The 19,711-nt window shown below is 39.9% G+C and overlaps 3 protein-coding genes across 3 annotated transcripts; 2 read left to right on the top strand and 1 right to left on the bottom strand.

Annotated features, from left to right (window-relative positions):
- Nucleotides 1-392: 392 nt before the first annotated feature.
- Nucleotides 393-2,549, bottom strand: LOC131310050 (F-box protein At1g67340-like). Its single transcript, XM_058336846.1, has 3 exons — nucleotides 2,162-2,549; nucleotides 1,696-1,858; nucleotides 393-1,495 (listed from the first exon to the last, which is right to left on the bottom strand). The coding sequence occupies exons 1-3, from the start codon at nucleotides 2,404-2,406 to the stop codon at nucleotides 734-736; spliced, it is 1,170 nt and encodes a 389-aa protein (XP_058192829.1). The 5' UTR covers nucleotides 2,407-2,549; the 3' UTR covers nucleotides 393-733.
- Nucleotides 2,550-7,265: 4,716 nt separating this feature from the next.
- LOC131309520 (uncharacterized) lies at nucleotides 7,266-8,548 on the top strand. The gene is made up of 3 exons (XM_058336138.1): nucleotides 7,266-7,625; nucleotides 7,746-8,359; nucleotides 8,503-8,548. The coding sequence occupies exons 1-3, from the start codon at nucleotides 7,266-7,268 to the stop codon at nucleotides 8,546-8,548; spliced, it is 1,020 nt and encodes a 339-aa protein (XP_058192121.1).
- Nucleotides 8,549-10,180: 1,632 nt separating this feature from the next.
- LOC131309519 (uncharacterized) lies at nucleotides 10,181-11,722 on the top strand. The gene is made up of 3 exons (XM_058336137.1): nucleotides 10,181-10,801; nucleotides 10,891-11,125; nucleotides 11,229-11,722. The coding sequence occupies exons 1-3, from the start codon at nucleotides 10,181-10,183 to the stop codon at nucleotides 11,681-11,683; spliced, it is 1,311 nt and encodes a 436-aa protein (XP_058192120.1). The 3' UTR covers nucleotides 11,684-11,722.
- Nucleotides 11,723-19,711: the final 7,989 nt, after the last annotated feature.

Below are 19,711 nucleotides of genomic sequence, written 5' to 3'. Positions count from 1 at the left end.
TTTCACATTTAAGATTGATACCTTCCCTTCACCCTTTGCCCTAAAGCTAAGCCACATTTTGCCCCTTTAATTTGCTTGCTAGCTAGCTTACTCATCCCCATCCCCTTACCTAATTTTGTTACTGTTTTTTCTATTCATCACCAAACACTATCCTAGGGGACTGAGTTTTCCTGAAACTAAATGGAATAATAAGTGGACTAAAATCCGTTTTTTCACAAATTTTTAGCCAGATCATTCTCCTATATACATCAACTAAAATATCATTTTACAAAAAATCTCGACTATTGCCATTAGTCTGAAGACAAAAAAAATAAAAATAAAAATAGTAGAAACTCACCCTCATTGTATCCGGAAAAAAGGAAACCATAAGCAAAAAGGAAGTTATAGAAATGGAGTTAAATATTCTGATTCAAGAAATAAAAGTCTTTAATTTTCTGATAATTAACGCAGCTAATTAATTCTCTTTCTCTAATTTTACAAAGAAAAAAGAAAGGCCCTCTTAAAGGTTCCTAATTACTCCTTTCACTATACAGCCAACAGGCCCAAGAGAAAAAAAAAATTTAAAAAGGAAAAAGGAAAGTTGTACTCCTACCAGTTATAATTTCCAACCAAAAATGGTTGGGAATTTTCCTCTCTCACCATTATCATTCTTCAAAAAAGAAAAAGACTCAAGTGCTGTTACCGTCACAGTCACAGTCACAGTCCCCGTTTTGTCCATCCATCGCCGTTACCGCTAACTCTCCACCACCATGGCATTTCCTTCATACTCATCATTAACCTCCATTTCCCCGTTAGGATTACCGTTACCGTTTTCCTCAACCCACCTCTCCATGGGCGCGCACTCCGCCTTGTGGCGCATCTTCCAGTCCAGCGCCTGACACGCGCGCGAGCAGTAGTTAACGGCGCCGCAAACGGAGCACCGACGGAACTCGTGCTTCCTCGTCTCGGGCCTCCCGCACCCCACGTGCGAGCACAGCCGGAGACCTGGACCCGGCTCGCCGCCCCGAGCCGCGAACCACTCCGTCATGAACTGGCTGGCCGGGTGCGCCTCCGGCGCCGGCACGTTGCAGCCGAAGTCGCTGAGCAACGGACAGGCAGCAGCAGCCGGAGACGTTGCGGCGGCGGAGGAGCCGGAGACGTGGCGGTGGCTGGCGAGTGGGTTCCACGCGAGCCACGAGCGGGCGGTGAGGGCAGTGGCGAGTTCGCGGGCGTTGGCTTGGACGAGGAACCGGCGGCCCTCGGCGATGTTCTGGCGGACGCCGTAGCCGTCCTGGAGGCAGTGGCCAAGCTCGCGGAGGGCGTCGATGTGGCCGAGGTAGGCGGCTCGGGCGCAAAGGGCCACGCCGGCTCGGAGGTCCTTGTCGTTCTTCGAGCCGCCGCTGCCGTTGAACTGAATCACCGCCAGGGAGTAGAGCGCCGGCGAGTGCGAATTAATCGCCGCCTTGGCCATTAGCGAGGCTCCGCTCCCCCGGTTCTGCAAACAGTAGAAACGAATCTGCAGTTGCGAGTAATGGGAGCGGTTAAATTAATCCCGTAATTAATGGCGAGTTATAAAAAATGGAATGTTGGCAACTTGAAATGGTAGAAATTAAATACTCATAAATAAATAGTAAAAACATATATATATATATATATATATATATATATATATATATATTTGTATTTGCATACATATTTATGGATGTATGTACTGACCATGCCGAGAGTGTAGCTGGCTTCAACGTTGCCGGAATCGGCACACTGTTTGAGGAATCGGTGAGCCGACTCGGACCAGTTTTTGGCTGAAACGGCGAGCATTTTAGTTGAAGCTTTTGATAGGACCATGGAATGAAGTCCCAACCAATTTAATCTCTTGCATCTGTTTTCAAACAAATCCACACCATCAGATTATAGAACACCAATAATAATAATTACTAAAATTTTACTCACTCCAAAAATGAACCTTTTATATACATATATATATAAAAGAGACCCTTCTTTTGTTCTTCAACAAACACAAATTACCAGAAATTTAGTAAAAGAATTAAAAAAAAATGAGGCCATTACACAGAGGTTATTTGCGGAAAACTCGAATCTTTCCGGGGGGCGGGGGGAATAGATAACCCAGAAAGAACGAGACTGCAAATGGAAAAAAAACTAATTCCAATAAGAGAACACATACGTTATCAAAACGGTGGTAAAATCCGGTGGACAGGTGGCGGAGGAGCTGAGTTTGGAGAGGATAAAGAGGACTAGATCATCAGGCAAGGCGTCGAATAAATCACATTTTCCGGCAGTCTCCGGCGAAACCCTCCGGCGTTTCCGGCAAATTTTGAGTTCTCCGGCGGAATCTCTTTCTCTTTGATTTACAGCGCTTTCCGAATACATGTCCAGTTTTAGAGAACAAATCCTGGCCCTCGTTCTCATATATATATATATATCCCTCTCACTTCCTATATACCAGGAGTATTAGTTATGTATACAGGTTTATAGTAAATATGTATGGTTTCGATTCTCTCTAGTGTTTCTAGTCTAGAGATAAAGAGGGGTAAAGGAAGCTGAGACCTTATATATAAAAAGAGCAGAGAGGAAATGAGAGGAGAGGGGATCGAAATATATATAAAAACAGAACAACGACATGAACAAGGACAGAGCGGAAATATAAAATAAATAACCCAGGGTGGGTGTATTTATTTACCATAATAGCCCTTGAGTTGTCGTTATATTTATTAGGGGAGGTCGGTCAAACGGGGTTGACCAGATCCGTCCGTCGTCGACGGTTGCTGTTTCTGTACTGGTGAAGAACGAGTACTTCTATCTTTACGAAATTATAGAGAGAGAGAGATATATATATATATATATATATATATAGATAGATTTGCGTATTTATGTTGGACTTGCTGGAGAAGGGAGGAGGAGGTTTTTTTTTTTCTTTTTTTTTTTTCTCTCTCTCTCTCTCAAATTACAGGGTTTGTTTTAAAAGCGGTTAATTTTGTTGTAAAAAGCAACTAACCTCGATTATTATTGCAACCATTTTGAACAGATCGTAGGATGAACAGTTCCGATTATAATGCGTGGTTATCACTCTCAATAGAAATGATCCTCGGTAAAATAATATAAAACATGTTATTTAAGCATAAGAAGAAGTAAAGTTTTTAAAGTAAATCTAGATTACAAACATTACAATAATACCTTTGGAAATGCATTGAAAAAATAATTACTCTCAAAAGTTGGCATTTTTTGGTAAACCCATAATGTGTTTGTCTCCATATATGCATTTCTGAAGTATTCTTCGATTTATCTAGTTCCCGATGAATTTAGATTTGTAAAATTTCTTTGTTATTTAATTTTTCTATCTATTTATTTTGCCATTCATTTTTTAAATTTAAGAAAGACAATGACACTTTTTTCTTATATATCCACTAATCTATAGAAATAAGTTCTTATGATTCATAAAATCAATTATTTTGTTTCTAACGGTACTACTATAGTAAAATTTTAAGAGCGCGATTTTCACAAGCAAATCGAAGTAAACTCGGTTCTTCCTATTGATATATACTACTAGATAAGACAATCATTATGCACCCAAACTATATAATTGAAGTTCTGTATGTTTTTTTTAATTAATTTGAAATTAAGTTATTACCAAAAAAATTACGAAACTAAATTTTTAGAGTTAGTCCATCCATTGGTGCTAAAACTAACATTTTTAAATATTTTTTTGGATTGCTAAAAAATTAAGAAATTAAACCAAAAAAAATAGCAAGGTCGCTCATTGATTCGGTGTCATTTCGGGACAACCTCAAATCTAGACCATTGAATTAAGTCATCTCATTTTTCAATTTAAAGAAAATGGCTTGAATGAAGCTGCACAATGTTTGTTCCAAACTTGACACTCTCATTATTTGGAATTAACAGATGACATGCAACGGGTGAACTTTTTATATAAAAAAAAATCTGCTAAATATGATACTCCAGTCCAGTAGCAAACAAATCCGTTAGGATTGTGATGCACGTGTTTGGAACGCGCGTTTGGGGAAAGGGTTCCATGAAACAAATTCAGGTAGCAATTTCTGGGGTCTAGTAGACGACCGAACCACTGAAGGTCAAAAGGATGATTCAGCACTAACAGAGGTTCAGTTACTAGTCTGTTTGTTGTTTTGCTTGGAAAATCTTTTGTTTGTGATTTTCATAGGCTTAAACTCTAATTTTCAGACAAATCAAAGGGGGGCTAATACATTCTTTGACCGTGTTTTACTCGGAGTTTTAATCTTCATTTTGCACACGGTGCTTGGAGCTTTTAATGCTCCCGGCATTTGAGTTAAATACCTTCTAAATGAGATTAAGTCATTTCCGAGCTTAAACCATGATTATGCTTGACTTTTAATGTTGAGTGCTTCAGGTTAGATTGTCTACGTCTTAGCTTGGAGTTGTTAAAAAGAAATGGTTAAATTGGCAAAGTCACCGGGTGGTTTGATTTCCTAAACCTTGCTGCTTGTTTTAACTAAGTTTGTCTTTGTGAAATATTGTCTGAGAGCACTGTTACGTGATGCTCCGGACTAGTTCCTCCATAACAATAAATTACTCTAGAGTTCACGACTAAGGGGGTGTTTGGCAAGCAAATTTTTGGATTTTTGGATTCTCATTTTCAGATTTTGAGTGTTTGGCAACTGAAGTTGAGAATAGATTTTGAGAGAATAGGTTTTTGGATTTTGGGTTTAGGAGCCAAAAACCAAAATCTGGGTTTGAGGAGTTTTTTGGATTCTCATTTTCGGATTTTGAGTGTCTATTACGAATATACCCATAATACTCCCTCATTTTACCAAATTTGCCCCTCCTTATCCACTCCCATCTCATCTGCTCACCACACAACCGTAGGTCACCCAGAGAAGAGAGAGAAGAGAGAGAGAGAGACCAGAGAAAGAAGACCAGAGAGGAGAAACGAGAAGAACGATCGTTGTCGTACACGGTTAGGCAGCCGGAGCAGATCTACACACACCTTTCGTTAACTTTTTGTACCCAATCTTCAGGTATTCATCTTGTTCTTCGGCTAAGGATTGTTTTTCGGCTTGATGTTAGGGTTTATGTGTGTAGGTTGTTATAAAGATCTGTTAGATTAGAGCAAGTGAGAGAGAGATTTGACAAGGGTTTTATTTTTTTCCGATTTTACAGAGTATTGGGTCCTCTCTCTCTCCTGTTCCGATTTTACAAGAGTATTGGGTTTTATAATCCCTGTTCCAATTTGACAAGGGTTTTATAATCCTTGTTCCGGTTTTATAATCACAGAGTATCATTCTCTCCTGTTCCGATTTTGAGTATTGGGTTTTATAATCCCTCCATGCCCGAGTCCTCATCGATCCCCTGACAAACGTATGGTGGAACATCGATGTGATATTGTGCCGTGTAGTATATGCAGTTGGGTAGGCACTCGGGAAACTCTAATGTTGAAACACAAACAGAATGATTGTCGCCCAGAAATAAGGCTTCACTGCCTAAGCTCTTAATTGGTACCCATGTAGTGCCTGTCTCCCCAGTGGAGTGTAGCAACTTAAAAACCATGAATCTCCAAGTTTTCCAGGTTTCACAATCAAGTTTTAGCCAAAACCTTTCCACCAAAAGTAGATCACCCTCTTGTGATTGAACAAGATAAGTGACCTGGGCATCAGCAGCAGTTCTCTTTGTCAAAACTTCTTTTGTACTACTGTTTCGTGATTTCATTAGTTCCAAACATTAATTCCTGGTTTTTTTAAATGCAACTGTTCAGTTTTCCGTCAAGAGTAGAATGCAACTAGTATAATTTGTTTTTACAAGGAATTATTCTTTGATTAGGCAATAGCCCAAACAGATCTTTGCTTGTATTAGGATGTTCATAATTCCCCTTTTATTTTAGATATTGCATGGTATATCCGTTAACCTTGATAATAGTAGCTAATATCCGTCAGCAATATCTAATCTTAAACCCCCAATTAAACAGGCCGAACAAGAAAAAAAATACAAACAAGAATGAGCTTTGAGGTTGGGTTATGTCCACTACGACGAATCCTTCCAAACCCACTCTCAATGCCTGCAGTTGATTCTAACTGTTGGAGGAGCAAATTTTATATCTGAGTTCCAGTCTCAACAGCAAAGTAAATTACAGTTATTAGTTACCAAAGCATCCCCAGTTAATTCTTTAGGGGAAGAAGAAGATTAAAGAATATCCTACTGTTTTAGTTCTTCATCAACATTTAGGGTTTACGGTACTGGTTAATGTTTGTAGATTTTGTTGAAAAAAATTATACCCTGCGTTCAGTTCTTAAAAAAGAAAATCTATAGTAATTATTTTGCACTAATCTGTAGTAATATACCTGTTTGTTAAAGGCAAATGTCATCGAGCAGTAGTTATTATCGAGCGGAGAGTGAGACCAAGAAAGGGGTTACCAACACCCCCAAACTTCTGTATAAGCCAAGAAATTGTTATTGTGGGATAAGGGCTGAAATTAAGGTTGTTGAAAAGAGTGAGAAGTCGAAAGGAGAATTGTATTTTATATGTCGTAAGGAGAGGGCAGCTCGGTGTGGGTTCTTTGACTGGTGCCTCCCTGTGGAATGGACAAGTAGTAGTCAAATTGGCGGTTGGGGATCGACTGAATATACCAATGTCTGTGCTTCCAATGTCTGTGCTACCAAGGTCATTGATGAAGTTGTAGCACTTGAGAAAGAGGTTATGATGATTCGACAACAATTGGAGTATTCAAAGATGTTGACAAAGTTTTTGGCCATATGCCTCGTTATCGCAATGGGGGTCATCGTGTTCAAATGAAGATGGGAGATGTTATTAAATTCAGATTCTAGTATGGTTATGTGTTAGCCAAGTAATGATGCCCATGTTATTTTGTAATTTCCCAACTTTTTGTCATTATTATGTTGTATTGGGAATTGGCAAGATGTAGCAGAAACTTATTGTAGTTACTTTAATTCGGAGTATAAATGTTGGCTTGTTTAGTCGTACTTATGACCTATGTGTTGAACCTGAATACCATTTTCGTTACCTGGAATTGTGTTAAGGCAATTATTTGCGATGATAGTATATGAATGTTGTGTACCTGCAATACTATGATGAAATAGTAGATGAAAGAAGTAATACGCTCGTACAGATATGTAATATTCACATAGGTAGCTTCCAATTGAACTTCTTTTTGTCATTGGTGGTCATTGAAGGAATCATTTGGTTGGACGTTTCGATTGGTGGACAGTTGTACTTTCCTTTTAATCATAACGTATAATTATGTTTTTCCACTACTGTAGACATGTCTTCCACTCAAACAACATCTTCGCGAGGAAAAAAAGTGGCAACTGCAGCTACGAAAGCAGTTTGGGATGCACAGTCCAAAGAGTGCTTCATCCAAGCATGTGTGGAAGAGTTGGGAGGTGCTGGATACAAAGAAGGAACCCAACTTACCAAGATTGGGTGGGCCAATGTTCTGAAGAAGTTTAATGAACGAAGGGGAAAGGATTATGACAGAAGCCAACTGAAGAACCAATGGGGTGTTTTGAAAAAGGAGTGGCAGCTATGGCAACACTTAGTTTTAGGTGAAACCGGACTAGGTAGGGATCCAGACACGGGTGCTATTACAGCATCAGAGGAGTGGTGGGATCTCAAGCTGATGGTATTCCTTCCTCCCAATTTCTTTCAAGCACTGTATTGTGCCTTCTGAATTTGTTTTTCTTTCGCCAAAATACAGAGGTTATTTTTAAATCATTTCCCTAAATGATATGTTTATTTGCAGCGCCATCCTGATTGTATCAAGTTCAAGGAAAAGCCTTTGCCACTTGAGGAGGAAATGCGCATCCTTTTTGGTAGCAACACAGCTACTGGTGAGCATATGCACACACCTAGTTCAGGCTCAATTCCAGCTGCCCCGAAAGAGTGTACTATAAATTTGGAGGTGGATGACATTGATGCATTGTTGGATAATGATGATGAGGTTCAAGAATTGGTGCACCCACTGGAAGATGTCTCCAAGAAGAGGCGTGTTGATGGATCGGCTACGAAGAAAGGCAAAGGCAAAAAGGGTACCATGGGCTCAAGACTTGAAGCTTGCATGCAACAAATATGCGACTCAACTGACAGCGCAAGTTCTCCCTCCTCCGTACACCGTGCTGCCTCTGACATTCCAACGATAAAAGAATGCGGTGAGAAGCTATTGCTACTTCCTGAGTTTGACACAGATCCAACGTTGTGGGCAAAAGCCCATAACCTTTTCAGAGATGCACGGACCCGAACGCTTTTCATGACTTGCCCAGACGAAATTAGGAGGTACCACTTCATAACCCAAGAATTGCAAAGGATGGAAGCAGCTGAGTTGCAGAAAATGGGTGGTGGCAATTGGTTCAACAATCGGTAAGTTTCTGGCTGGCGACCTCAGTTCATGTCTTGCCCTCTTTCAAGCGGTGTTTACTAGACTTGCGTGTTTTTTATTTGTGTGGTTTTCGTTGAGACTTTATTAGACTTGTATGACTGTGTTTGTATGACTGTGATTGTAGTACTTTTAGACTGATGATCCTTGTGTCTGGTGGACTACTGAACTAATGGTAGTATTTGGAGTTAATGGTACCATTTGGAGTTATTGATGTTTGGTTTTGGAGTTAAATGGTTAATTTTTTAGGTTCAACGCAAAATAGAAAAAATGTTGCCATGAGTTTGAGGGTGTTTGCAAGCTTGACAAAAGTTGAATGATTTGTGGCTCAGATAAGCTACTGCACTGGAAGTCGAATTGATTCGAAGTTTGGTATGCCATACGAACAAAAACGATGGCTTTTTCGTCTGTTTAGGCATTTTGTTATAACTTGTGTATTGTCATTGCCTGTGTTAATTCTTTTTATTCTCTTCAAAAACGACTCGTATTGCCGCATTGATCATTAAATTGCAGCAACCATTTCCTCTCTCTCTCTGAAGTGAAGTTTCCTTAGACTATATATGTTTACTCTTTTAGTTGAAATGGACGTTTATTCATTAGTCTCTTCTTTTTCTAATCAAGCAAAGGGTTTGTTTGGAACAGGGGAACAGAATAGAAAAAGGAGGGAGGATGGAAAGTTTAAAAGTCTTTCCCTCGTCTTGTTTGATCTGAGATAGAAGTGAAGTGTAAATGGCAAAATGGAACACTAAAAACAGTAAACAAAAATAATTTGCTTCATTTTTTTTTCCACATATTTTGTTCTTAATTATTTTCTCTTCCCTTTTCTGACGCCCCACGAGTTATAGAGAGAGCGAAAGTATAACGATACACTTAACTTTTACTTTTTAGACACATTTGCCTGTTTGTTTTTTTGGTGTGGATAAGCAATTAGTATTTGGAGAGATTTATGTGCCTATTCTACTGGGCGTATCAACTAAAAGTCCATATGCTATTAATGACAGCCGTTTGGATTCTTTGGTTGGTTTGAGCCTATACCTTGTAAAAGACAGTCTGTTGCTGTAGGTTCGAATCCAGCGGTGAACCAAAGGTTGAATATTTGGTAATTGTGCCCGTAGCTCACTATTTTCTGGGCTCGACTTTGAATTGGCTTGATTTCTTTGTAGGAGATTGTGATAGGCTAATTTTCATGTGATTTTTTCATCAGCTAGGCTGTGTTTGGATCTTCGGTGTTGGGGACAAGAAAAGGGACGAAAAAAACAACTACTACTATGTTTCCCTTTTTCTCTTTTCCTTCCATAAATTCCCATCTCTATATAACTATGGCAATCTCTAAATGCAAAGTGAAAGGTTGTGGGCAATAATTCAAAGCTTTCAGCAGTCAGATGGAGCCCAATAATTCAAAGATTTCTTGCTTTCAAGCGGGCAATAATGCACTTCACGGGTCCTTGCAGATTATGAATTCCCAACTTTCCTGACACTTTGGCTGTGTATTTGTTTGGCAAATGGGGGAGGACAATAATGCATGAAGGACAAGTTACATTTATGGAAAAAAAGTCCAATAATGCATGAAATAGCTCCAAATGTGAATACTGATTTTTAGTTCCCAACAAAATTTGAATAGTGCCAATACTTTTGAAAATCTGTAGGCAACTTGGCTAGGGGGGTTTGCTTTACAAAACAATAACAAAGAATGTGTATAAATACCCATACACTTGGCTGTGTTTTTTAAAACATGAAACAAAGCTCCATTTGCAACAAAACCGCCCATATTCTACCAATGTGCATGTTTACCCCTACAAATCTGTATGGCAAATTATACAAATCCGGATGATTACAATCATGATCTTTACGATGAAGAAAATTGGGACAACAACGATCCGTATGGCGGAGATCCATATGATGGAGATCCATACGATGGAGATCCGTACGATACCGGGGAAGGGTCGAGTCATCCTACGCCTCGTCGGGCAAATGCAAGAATGAGACGAGCTACTGTTGGGATATGTAACATCCACCATGATACGTACATGTGCAAGGAACCGTGCCGTACCTCCGCCTTAACTGGTCAAGCTTGGGTCACCGAGCTAGAAGAGGGAAACCCAAAGCGTATGTATCAATCATTTCGTATGAGTAAGATGAATTTCTTTTCACTTGTTTACCAACTTGAGCATAATTATGGGTTGCAAGTATCCGAGCGAATCTCGGTTGCTGAGCAAGTAGCTATCTTTCTCTGGATAATGGGCCAACGAGCTAATAATAGAAATGCCCAAGAACGTTTTCAACATTCGGGGGAGACTATATCAAGGCAGTTTCATAATGTGCTAAACGCCCTTAATGCCATGGCTATCGATTGGGTTGGACCATGGCCTCAACAAGGAGTGCATAGCAAAATAGCTAACAATCCAAGATATTATCCACATTTCAAGGTATTTTTTGTAATTGATTTATTCGTTTTATGAGTATCCAGCCAATTCGTAGCTTTGGGGCTTTTAACCATTCAATTTTCTATATGTAGGACTGCATTGGGGCTATTGATGGCACTCACATAAAAGCCCACCCACCTACGGGCGACCCTATACAGAAATGGATTGGTCGGAAAGGATATCCAACACAAAACATTATGGCCGCATGTGACTTTGATATGTGCTTCACGTTCGTGTTATCGGGATGGGAAGGAAGTGCGCACGACACAAGAATTTTTTATGATTGTATAAGGAATCCTGCATTAAATTTTCCAACACCACAAGGAGGTTAGTCTTGCGATTTCTCCTTTACTTATATTACACCCTAATTGTACTAAAATTTTACAACTAACGTATTGGACAATCACTACAGATCAATTTTATTTGGTAGATGCCGGGTACCCAAACACTCGTGGTTATCTAGCACCATACAAAGGTTGTAGATATCACCCTCCTGAATGGCGTGACGGAGGTGCACCAAGGACGAACTTTGAAAGGTTTAACAAAATACACTCCTCTCTTCGGTGCACCATTGAAAGGACATATGGCGTTTGGAAAGCTCGTTGGCCTCTGATTTGTGACATGCCTGTTGGCTTCACAATGACAACACAAGTAGCTCTTGTGTCCGCAACGATGGCGATTCATAATTTTATAAGAAGGAACAACTTTCCTGACATTCCTTTTGGTTTCTATGATAGGCGACCAAATTTCTTGCCTTCAGATCGAGGAGTAGAAACTACAGCACCTAACGGCAACCATGGCAGTAGGGTCCAACGTGATGACCGTAACATGGACATTGTAAGGGCATCTATGCGAGATTTCATTGTGGAAAACAATATACGTTAGGTCACCTCGACACTTTGGAGGTTGTGTAATGTTGTTGAACCTGTGTGTTTTTTTTTTTCGCTATGCTTTTTTTTTCATTCTGCTTGTAGGTGTGGTTTGCGTGTGTGTGTGTTTTTTTTTTTTGTTGGCTTCCGACTTGTAATATTAATAAAGTGTTTGTGTTTGTTTTATTGTTCTTCATATTTATGTTATGTGTTTGTCGTTAAAATAAAGTGTTACTTGTAACATTGGTCTTACTTTTTTATGTCTAAAATACCAAAATAAAAATACCGAATGTCGTCCTTAAATTAAAAAATGGAAAAAAATTACATATCAAAAACAATTATTTTACCACAATAATATAACGCCGATAGGCAAACAGCATATCTGGGAAAAAAAAGAAGAAGAAGCAAACATAAAACATTACTTTAGAATAATAGACTTCAATAAATAGCTCATAAAAAATATTCAATAATAAAGTAAAAAAAAAATTTTAACAAAAAAACGAAAGTGACCTGTTATAAGAAGACAAAGGGCAATATGGTAAAAATGCAACCCATAATTCATTCTCAACAATCATCTACCAAACACTACTACAATTTCAAAATACATTCTGCACAAATCTCCCAAACACTCTACCATACTCAAAATACATTCTGGCCATAATCCAAAAAGTCAAAAACCCAAAAAGCTGAAAATGAAAAGCCAAAAAGTAGGCTCCCAAACACCCCCTAAATGTATGGAACATATACAAATGTGTAAATTTGGCTGGAGTGGCTCGGACTACTAAGTAATTACTCTATGTCTTTTTAGTTTCCATAACCCTTTTTCCTTCCCAAAAAGAATTGCCAAAATAAAAACATGGAGTGATTTCACATTGATTTAGGAGTAATTATTCAATAGTTCGGGAGTACCGCCACGTGGTACTCTGAACCACCTTACAACCATATGTTCCTGTGGGGTCCATACACTTAGTGACAGAAACCACAAGAATGTGTGGTTGTAAAGTAATTCGGAGTATCACGTGGCGGTACTCGTGGACTGTTGTATAATTTGGTCGTCTCTTAATACTCTCTAGTGAGTTTGTTTTTTTGTTACGTAATTTTTCGTAGAACATAAAATAAGACTAATTACGATTTTATATGATATGATTTGTGAGTTTTTTTTGACTAACATAGGAGGTATCGCCACACCTAAACGGGATAAGATTAATCCATTTAGGGCCGGGCGCAGGAAACCAACACCCTAAAAAAAATAGTTAGAAATAGCTAGGAGGGGAAACCACTAGACGCGACCATGAGTCTACTAACATAGACTTTTTACCTCTCCAATGGTTGGCGTACCTCCCCAGAACCCAAGAATCAAACTCACACTTTTAGGGTAAGAACAAACCTCTGGCCAGTGTAGACAATCTTCATTTGGTTCATATGATGATTTAAGTAGTTTATTTTATAAGTCTCGATGTGTTTGCCATTGACAAGACCTGGCCTCTATATCCAACTGAAGGAAGTGCTTCGCCGAAACCTAACTTCTTAGAAAGGTTCACACCCCAAGCGTAGGGCTAGGTCGTTGAAAGCATAATAACCGGTAAGACCAGAATCGTTCCCACATAGATAATCTCTATAACTAATTCGGATTAGATGTTGCATAGAGAGTTGTGGCGTTCAAGCGGCCAACTTTGGTATTCAAATTGAATGACGAGAATTGAACTCGGTATTAAACTAGATTAAAGATGGTTGAGTCAAAGGGATTGATTTACCCACGACTTAGCCGTCAAACGGTTTCTTCATCTAACTCAAGAGTGGACCGAAACCGTCCGGATTCCACTAGAAGAATTAAAAGCTGAAGACTACTTATAACTTAATTCAAAGCTCTGATTCAAATTGAACTCATTTAACCCAGGTGAGAGATGAAAAAAAATCATTCGCACGCGTAGGATTATCAAGCTCGTAGCACGAGGCGATAAACTTCATTGATCAAAGAAGCCACCAACCCCATGATCAAATCTAGACATCATGGGTTTAATTCATTCAAAACCTTAAAATTAAGCTAAAGTTAAGAGAAACCATTTAAACGATTAAGTCATAGAGTGAGCCTCACCCCATGACTAAACCTATATACTACTCACTCATAGCAAAAAGACTAGAAAAAGAGTTAACCATAAAAAAATATGATTTACCGATGAAAACGAAAATAAACTAAATTTAATAGAAGATCCAAACCATAGCTACAACATTAATACATGAGAAAATATTAAAACACTTAAACTAACTTGAGTTGTTGAAGATTGAAAGCTTGAAAAACTAAGAACACAACATGAAAATTCTAGAAAGCAAGAAAAAGACTTAGGCCTAAAACTAACTATTGGTCATCCTTTCCATAAATGGCATACAAGCCTATTTATAGGGCTTATAAAATCAGCCTTATAATGGACAAAAAAGCCTCCAAAATATCCAAAAAACATACTAGAAGTACAAACTTTCCATATATGGAAGGTTGAAAAATTCAGCAAAAAAGTGCTGGTCGAAGAGCATTGGAACCGATACCTCAAAAATAAGGTATTGATACTAACTCAACTGTTCTCCATATCAGCATAATGGTACCTACTTGCTCGACCAAAGTGTGTCGTAGTAAAGAGCGCCCCAAGCGTAGGGCTAGTCAATTGTAGCATAATAAACTCGGAAATCCGAGGTCGAATCCACAGGGAGCCAATGGAGCTAGGCCGAAAGGTTTGCTTTACGAAGGGTTTTTAGCGTTAGGACCGCCAACCTTTAGATTTGGCATTGAGACGGCCAACTTTTGGGTGATGGATCGGAATTTCTCTCTACCTCCTAATTTTAATGAAAAATGAAGTTTGACTAGAAATTAAAACGGCAAGGTCTAAGGGTTCATTCCGCCCATAACTTAGGCCGTTTAATTCTTCTCTTTGATAACTCAAGTGAGAGTCGAAGTCATTCGATCTCACTCGGAAGATTTAACTATGAAAATCAAGTTTAACTCATACAACGGGGTTTGGAAATGGATGAAAACTTGTTTAAGCATTTTATCGAACACAAAGAGAGCCATGGTTCTAAGCATTGGGTGTGCCAAGAGACTTGTCTACACCCAATCAAAGAAGTTAACATCTCTAGGTTTAGACCAAAGATTAGAGCTTAACAAGTTTTTTGAGGCATTTTGGCAAACACATAGAGTGACATAGCTCCAAGCATTATACGTGGCAAGAGATCAAGTCCTTGCCTACACATAATCAAAAAGGTTAACAACCCTAGGTTTTGTTACATAAAAATGAACTTAACCCATTCACAAACCACATTAAGCACAAGAAATGAGAGAAGCCATTAAACTACATAAATCATGGGGTAGAAATTACCCCATGACCAAGCCTTGAACACTACTCACCCTTAGTGGGTGTAAACATGAAGGGAAATGAGGAGAGATACGAAAACATTCACAAAAACGAAAATAAAAACTAGATTAAGAAAGATCTTGAGTTAACTTACAACTTTAATAAAGAACACAAGCCTCCAAACCCTAGAAATCAACCTCTTTTGAAGAGAGAGTGAGAGCTAAGGAGAGGAGGGAGGTAGAGAGAGAAGTGAAATTGAAGGATAACCTACTAAAATGAGGTTAGAAAGTATTTATAGGCCCTTAAAGTCGGGTTACAAAGGTCCAAAATACCCCCAAGTTAAAGTGCAGTCGGGTACAAAAGCGCAGATTTTTTTCAGGTTGTACCGGTACCATGAAATCCCGGTACCGGTACAGGTCTTGTTTCTCATCATTTTGGACCAAATCTGTCCGCGATGTACAGGTACCACAGATACTCGGTACCGGTACATTGCTGGCAGAAAACTTTCAAATTGTTTTCTTCTTTCCAATGGCCCCTTTGACGCCTCGAATAGTCCTCGACACTTCCTTACATGCTTCTTGGGACTCGGTGGCGGGATGCCACGTGGTCTTGGACACTTGGAAACTTCCGGGAGTCATCATTGGCATTCAAAACGCCTTATTTCCACCTTTTTACCTGAAACTCACAAAAACACAATCTCCGTGCAATATCATCTAAATAAAGCAAGTTACGCATGTGAGAGTGACAAAATTGGGATCGATAAGCCCATTTATTTACACTATCGAGGGCTTATCAGTACCGGTACCTTGTTTTTGAGGTATTGGTACCAATGTGTGAAAACTGCAAAACAGGTTCAGCTTGGCACTTCAGGCTTTGCAGTGACCCGGCGGCTCTCCGATACTTCAATACTTGATCAACGGGACATGACGGAGGTATGCCATATGGCCTTGGACTCTCGGATGCCCTCAAGGGCTATCTTCGAAGCATTTGCCTCGCTTGATACACTTTGGCATGATCCTTGCCAACTTGACCACCGAATGTCCTACGAGGCTCCTTGAGATGCCATTAGGATCCGATGACAATGAAATGTGTACCGCCGGACACTTGAACACTTGGTTACATCCCGGAACGTCCCTTGGCATTCAAAACCACCTTATTAGCATGTTTTACCTGAAACACACAAAAAAATACTTTACGTGCAATATTGGATAAAACGACTACTTAAAAGGATAAAAATTACAAATTAGAGGATTTAAGCCTCAAGATTATACAATCTTGGATGCTAATCAGGAAGCCTCTCACTCCTCATTTCTTTCAAACCTACAATGTACGATAAAGCAATTACCTACGTCCTACGAACCAGACTTTTTGCTTAATTGATAAAAATTTCTGAGCATATAAAATAAGCGGGAATTGCAGAACAGTGGACAAAGGGGCAAATAATGCCCAGGTTATGGACTACTTTTTTGGAATTGACTAGTCATGGGAAGGAAAACAATAATTCGTCAAATATGGTTTTAAAGACAAAAATATCTCTTATGGGGTAACTTAAGGGGCAACTTAGGTTCATACACGGGACAACTTAGGTTCATACCCCTCCCTCCACACGGGGCAACTTAGATTCAAACACGGGGCAACTTTAGTTCATACACCGGGCAACTTAAATTCATACACAGAGCAACTTAAGTTCAAACACGGAGCAACTTAGGTTCATACCCCTCCCTCCACACCTTCCTTGTTCTTTCTGCTCTCTCTCTCATACCAACAGCTACACCACATTTTCGCCTTAAAAAACAGAACCACTCATAAATATTTCTATTGCTGATTTGTAATTGTAGAAAATAGAACCATCGAGACGAAGAACAAGGATTTAGCCAACAACAACAACAGCAAAATCAATTTTCTATCAAATTTCACCACAGAAGCCAAAAACCCTCCATTCCTTCACTTCTCAGTAACCCATTAGATAACAGCTTCGATATGGGTTTTCTTGATTCCAATTTGAATTTTGGAGGAGGTGGGGTTTTAACTGGGTTCAACGATTTAGGATCTGACGGCAATGCCGGACGGCCAGCGGAACCGAGGCCAGCTTTGCCGAGGTTCTGTACAAGTGGATGAATTTCGGCAAGCGGGCTACGGTGGTGGTGGTTTTTTGGGGTGGGGCGGCGGGGGAAGGTGGGTATGGTGGTCGGATCTGGTGGAGGAGGCTGTGGTGGTGGCAGCTTTATGGTGGTTGGACGGCAGGGGGTCAGGCGGCTGTGGTGGGGCGGTGGAGAGAGATGAGGGTTTGTTTCATTGAGGGGCATGATAGTCATTTCAAGAGGCCATTTCCATGTATTGGGAAATATTTTTCTCCTTTCCATATTTAAATGAATTTCCTAAAAACTAGTCCATGACCTGGGCATTATTTGCCCCTTTGTCCACTGTTCTGCAATTTTCCCATAAAATAAAGAGTAGTGCTACATGTACCGACCTCCCCGGTACCGAAATCGTACCGCCGGCCGCCGGTGGGCCGTCTCCGGCCACCGGACGGCCGATCCGAGCCGTCCAAAAATTTTAAAAAAAAAAAACGAGGGGGCCTACGCGAGAATCAACGGCATCCGAGGTGTGTAAGGTTCTTGATCCGAGCACCCTTTTTTCGTGTATATATGTATATTCGCGGAATATACATATATACACGAAAAAAGGGTGCTCGGATCAAGAACCTTACACACCTCGGATGCCGTTGATTCTCGCGTAGGCCCCCTCGTTTTTTTTTTTTAAAATTTTTGGACGGCTCGGATCGGCCGTCCGGTGGCCGGAGACGGCCCACCGGCGGCCGGCGGTACGATTTCGGTACCGGGAGGTCGGTACCAATATCATTTCTGATAAATCCCTTCTGCATTACACTAACGATTTCACAAGAATACATAGGATTTTGATTCATTTCAGACCTTCTATGTACATAGTGTTTTCCACTGTATATGTTAGCATAAAACAACCGACACCCGCGTGCATGATGCAGGTGATGTGATCGTTGAAAAATGAGAGAAGGAAGATAATAAGCGAAGAAATAGAAATGAGGTGGATGTTCGTTTCGTTTTTGTTAAATTTGTTTTCTTTTTTTTTTCCAAAAAGAGCTTGCCACATGAATTACACTTCTGTAATACTACAAAAATTTTATATCTTCCACCGATATGTCTTCAACTTATATGTGCTCAAAATGTCGCTAGTATATATGGAAAGCCACTATATATCCTGTCTGTCAATCATTCTACAATCACTGTACAGCTCCACGCCCAATGCATTGCTGGTGGTAGTGAGGTGTATAACACCATGCTGCGCACCTCCAAGAATTCGGATCGTGCATCCGACGATTCGGATCTCATTTTGGCAATGAATGACTCTCAATCGTTGATTGTTAAGATGAGATCCGAACTGCCGGATGCACGATCCGAATTCTCTAAGGTGCGCAGTATGGTGCTGCGCACACACTGCACAACACCATTCCCAATTCGAAGCCCATACACCTATACAAGTGGTGCATTTGTTCCGGGTTTTAGAATTTGAAAATGATATTAGTACCGACGGGTCGGTACCGAAATCGTAGGGATGGCCGCGCCGGGCCGTCTCAGGTCACCGGATGGCCAATCCGAGCCGTCCAAAAATTCTTAAAAAAAAAAAACGAAGGGGCTCACGTGAGAATCAACGGCATTTGAGATGTGTAGGGTGCTTGATCCGAGCACCCCTTTTTCGTGTATATATTATAAAAGGGGTGCTCGGATTAAGCACCCTACACACCTTGGATGACGCTGATTCCCGCGTCAGTTCCCTCGTTTTTTTTTTTTTTATAAAATTTTTGAACGGCTCGGATCGGCTGTTCAGTGGCCGGTGATGGCCCGGCAAAGCCGTCCCTAGGATTTCGGTACGGACTCCGTCGGTACCAATAGTGCTACTCTTTAGAATTTTCCCCTGCCTATAATATAAAAAGTTAAAAACCGATGCCGACAGATCTAATTGGTTAATTTTGTCTGTGAAAGATGTGAAAAGGATTTGATAGCCAGACATTTAATTTGTGGGTCTCACCACAGTTATACGAGGAATTTTGTGAATGACATAAACACTTTGTTTGGTTTAAGTCTTAAAAAGTTATTTTTGAAAGTTGAGTGGTAATGAATAGATAGAGATAAAGAGAAAAATTTATTAAAAACTGTGCCGAGAGTTGAAAATTACTCTCGAAGTTGGAAACCAAGCAAAACCATAGTAATTGGCTAACTCGTGCAGGGGAAAACAAAGAACAAAAACAAAAAAAAAAAAAATTTGCGTATTGATTTTTGATCCCGCAACTTTTTTTCATGTTACGGTTCCTAGCTCCCCTGTGAATTACAATTAGAAACCCTCTCCGACAGTAGTTAAGAATTGTACGGTCTGCTTTGTCATATGTGATGTGACGATTAAGTTTTGATGATATAGGTTTTGTTCTTTCCTCTATTTTTGGTATGGGTTATCCTTGTAAATGTCGTGTGGTTTCTTGAATGAATCTTCTGATGTTAAAAAAAAAGGCTTAGCAAACCTCGGCTCACTTCAGTTGCAAAGACTCCCTCCCTCCCCCAAAACAAGGTACGGGATCAGGGAAAAAAGACTATTGATCTCCTGCACCTTCCGGCTTTTAGATGAGTCCAATCAGAATACTATTTAGTCTTCAAGAGCGGTACTACCATAAG

The sequence above is a fragment of the Rhododendron vialii genome, chromosome 12a (genome assembly GCF_030253575.1).
Source record: "Rhododendron vialii isolate Sample 1 chromosome 12a, ASM3025357v1".
NCBI lineage: Eukaryota > Viridiplantae > Streptophyta > Magnoliopsida > Ericales > Ericaceae > Rhododendron > Rhododendron vialii.
The sequence above is the reverse complement of the archived record's forward strand: the minus strand, read 5'-3'. Positions and strand labels throughout refer to the sequence as shown.

What these genes read in the sequence shown, in the direction of transcription:
- LOC131309519 (XM_058336137.1), top strand. Translation starts at nt 10,181, where the DNA reads ATGGCAAATTATACAAATCCGGATGATTACAATCATGATCTTTACGAT. An exon ending in GATATTATCCACATTTCAAG is followed by an intron (nt 10,802 to 10,890) that starts GTATTTTTTGTA and finishes TTCTATATGTAG; the next exon opens with GACTGCATTGGGGCTATTGA. An exon ending in TTTTCCAACACCACAAGGAG is followed by an intron (nt 11,126 to 11,228) that starts GTTAGTCTTGCG and finishes TTTATTTGGTAG; the next exon opens with ATGCCGGGTACCCAAACACT.
- LOC131310050 (XM_058336846.1), bottom strand. Translation starts at nt 2,406, where the DNA reads ATGAGAACGAGGGCCAGGATTTGTTCTCTAAAACTGGACATGTATTCG. An exon ending in TTTACCACCGTTTTGATAAC is followed by an intron (nt 1,859 to 2,161) that starts GTATGTGTTCTC and finishes GTTTGAAAACAG; the next exon opens with ATGCAAGAGATTAAATTGGT. An exon ending in CCAGCTACACTCTCGGCATG is followed by an intron (nt 1,496 to 1,695) that starts GTCAGTACATAC and finishes TCGCAACTGCAG; the next exon opens with ATTCGTTTCTACTGTTTGCA.
- LOC131309520 (XM_058336138.1), top strand. Translation starts at nt 7,266, where the DNA reads ATGTCTTCCACTCAAACAACATCTTCGCGAGGAAAAAAAGTGGCAACT. An exon ending in GGTGGGATCTCAAGCTGATG is followed by an intron (nt 7,626 to 7,745) that starts GTATTCCTTCCT and finishes GTTTATTTGCAG; the next exon opens with CGCCATCCTGATTGTATCAA. An exon ending in GGCAATTGGTTCAACAATCG is followed by an intron (nt 8,360 to 8,502) that starts GTAAGTTTCTGG and finishes CTGTGATTGTAG; the next exon opens with TACTTTTAGACTGATGATCC.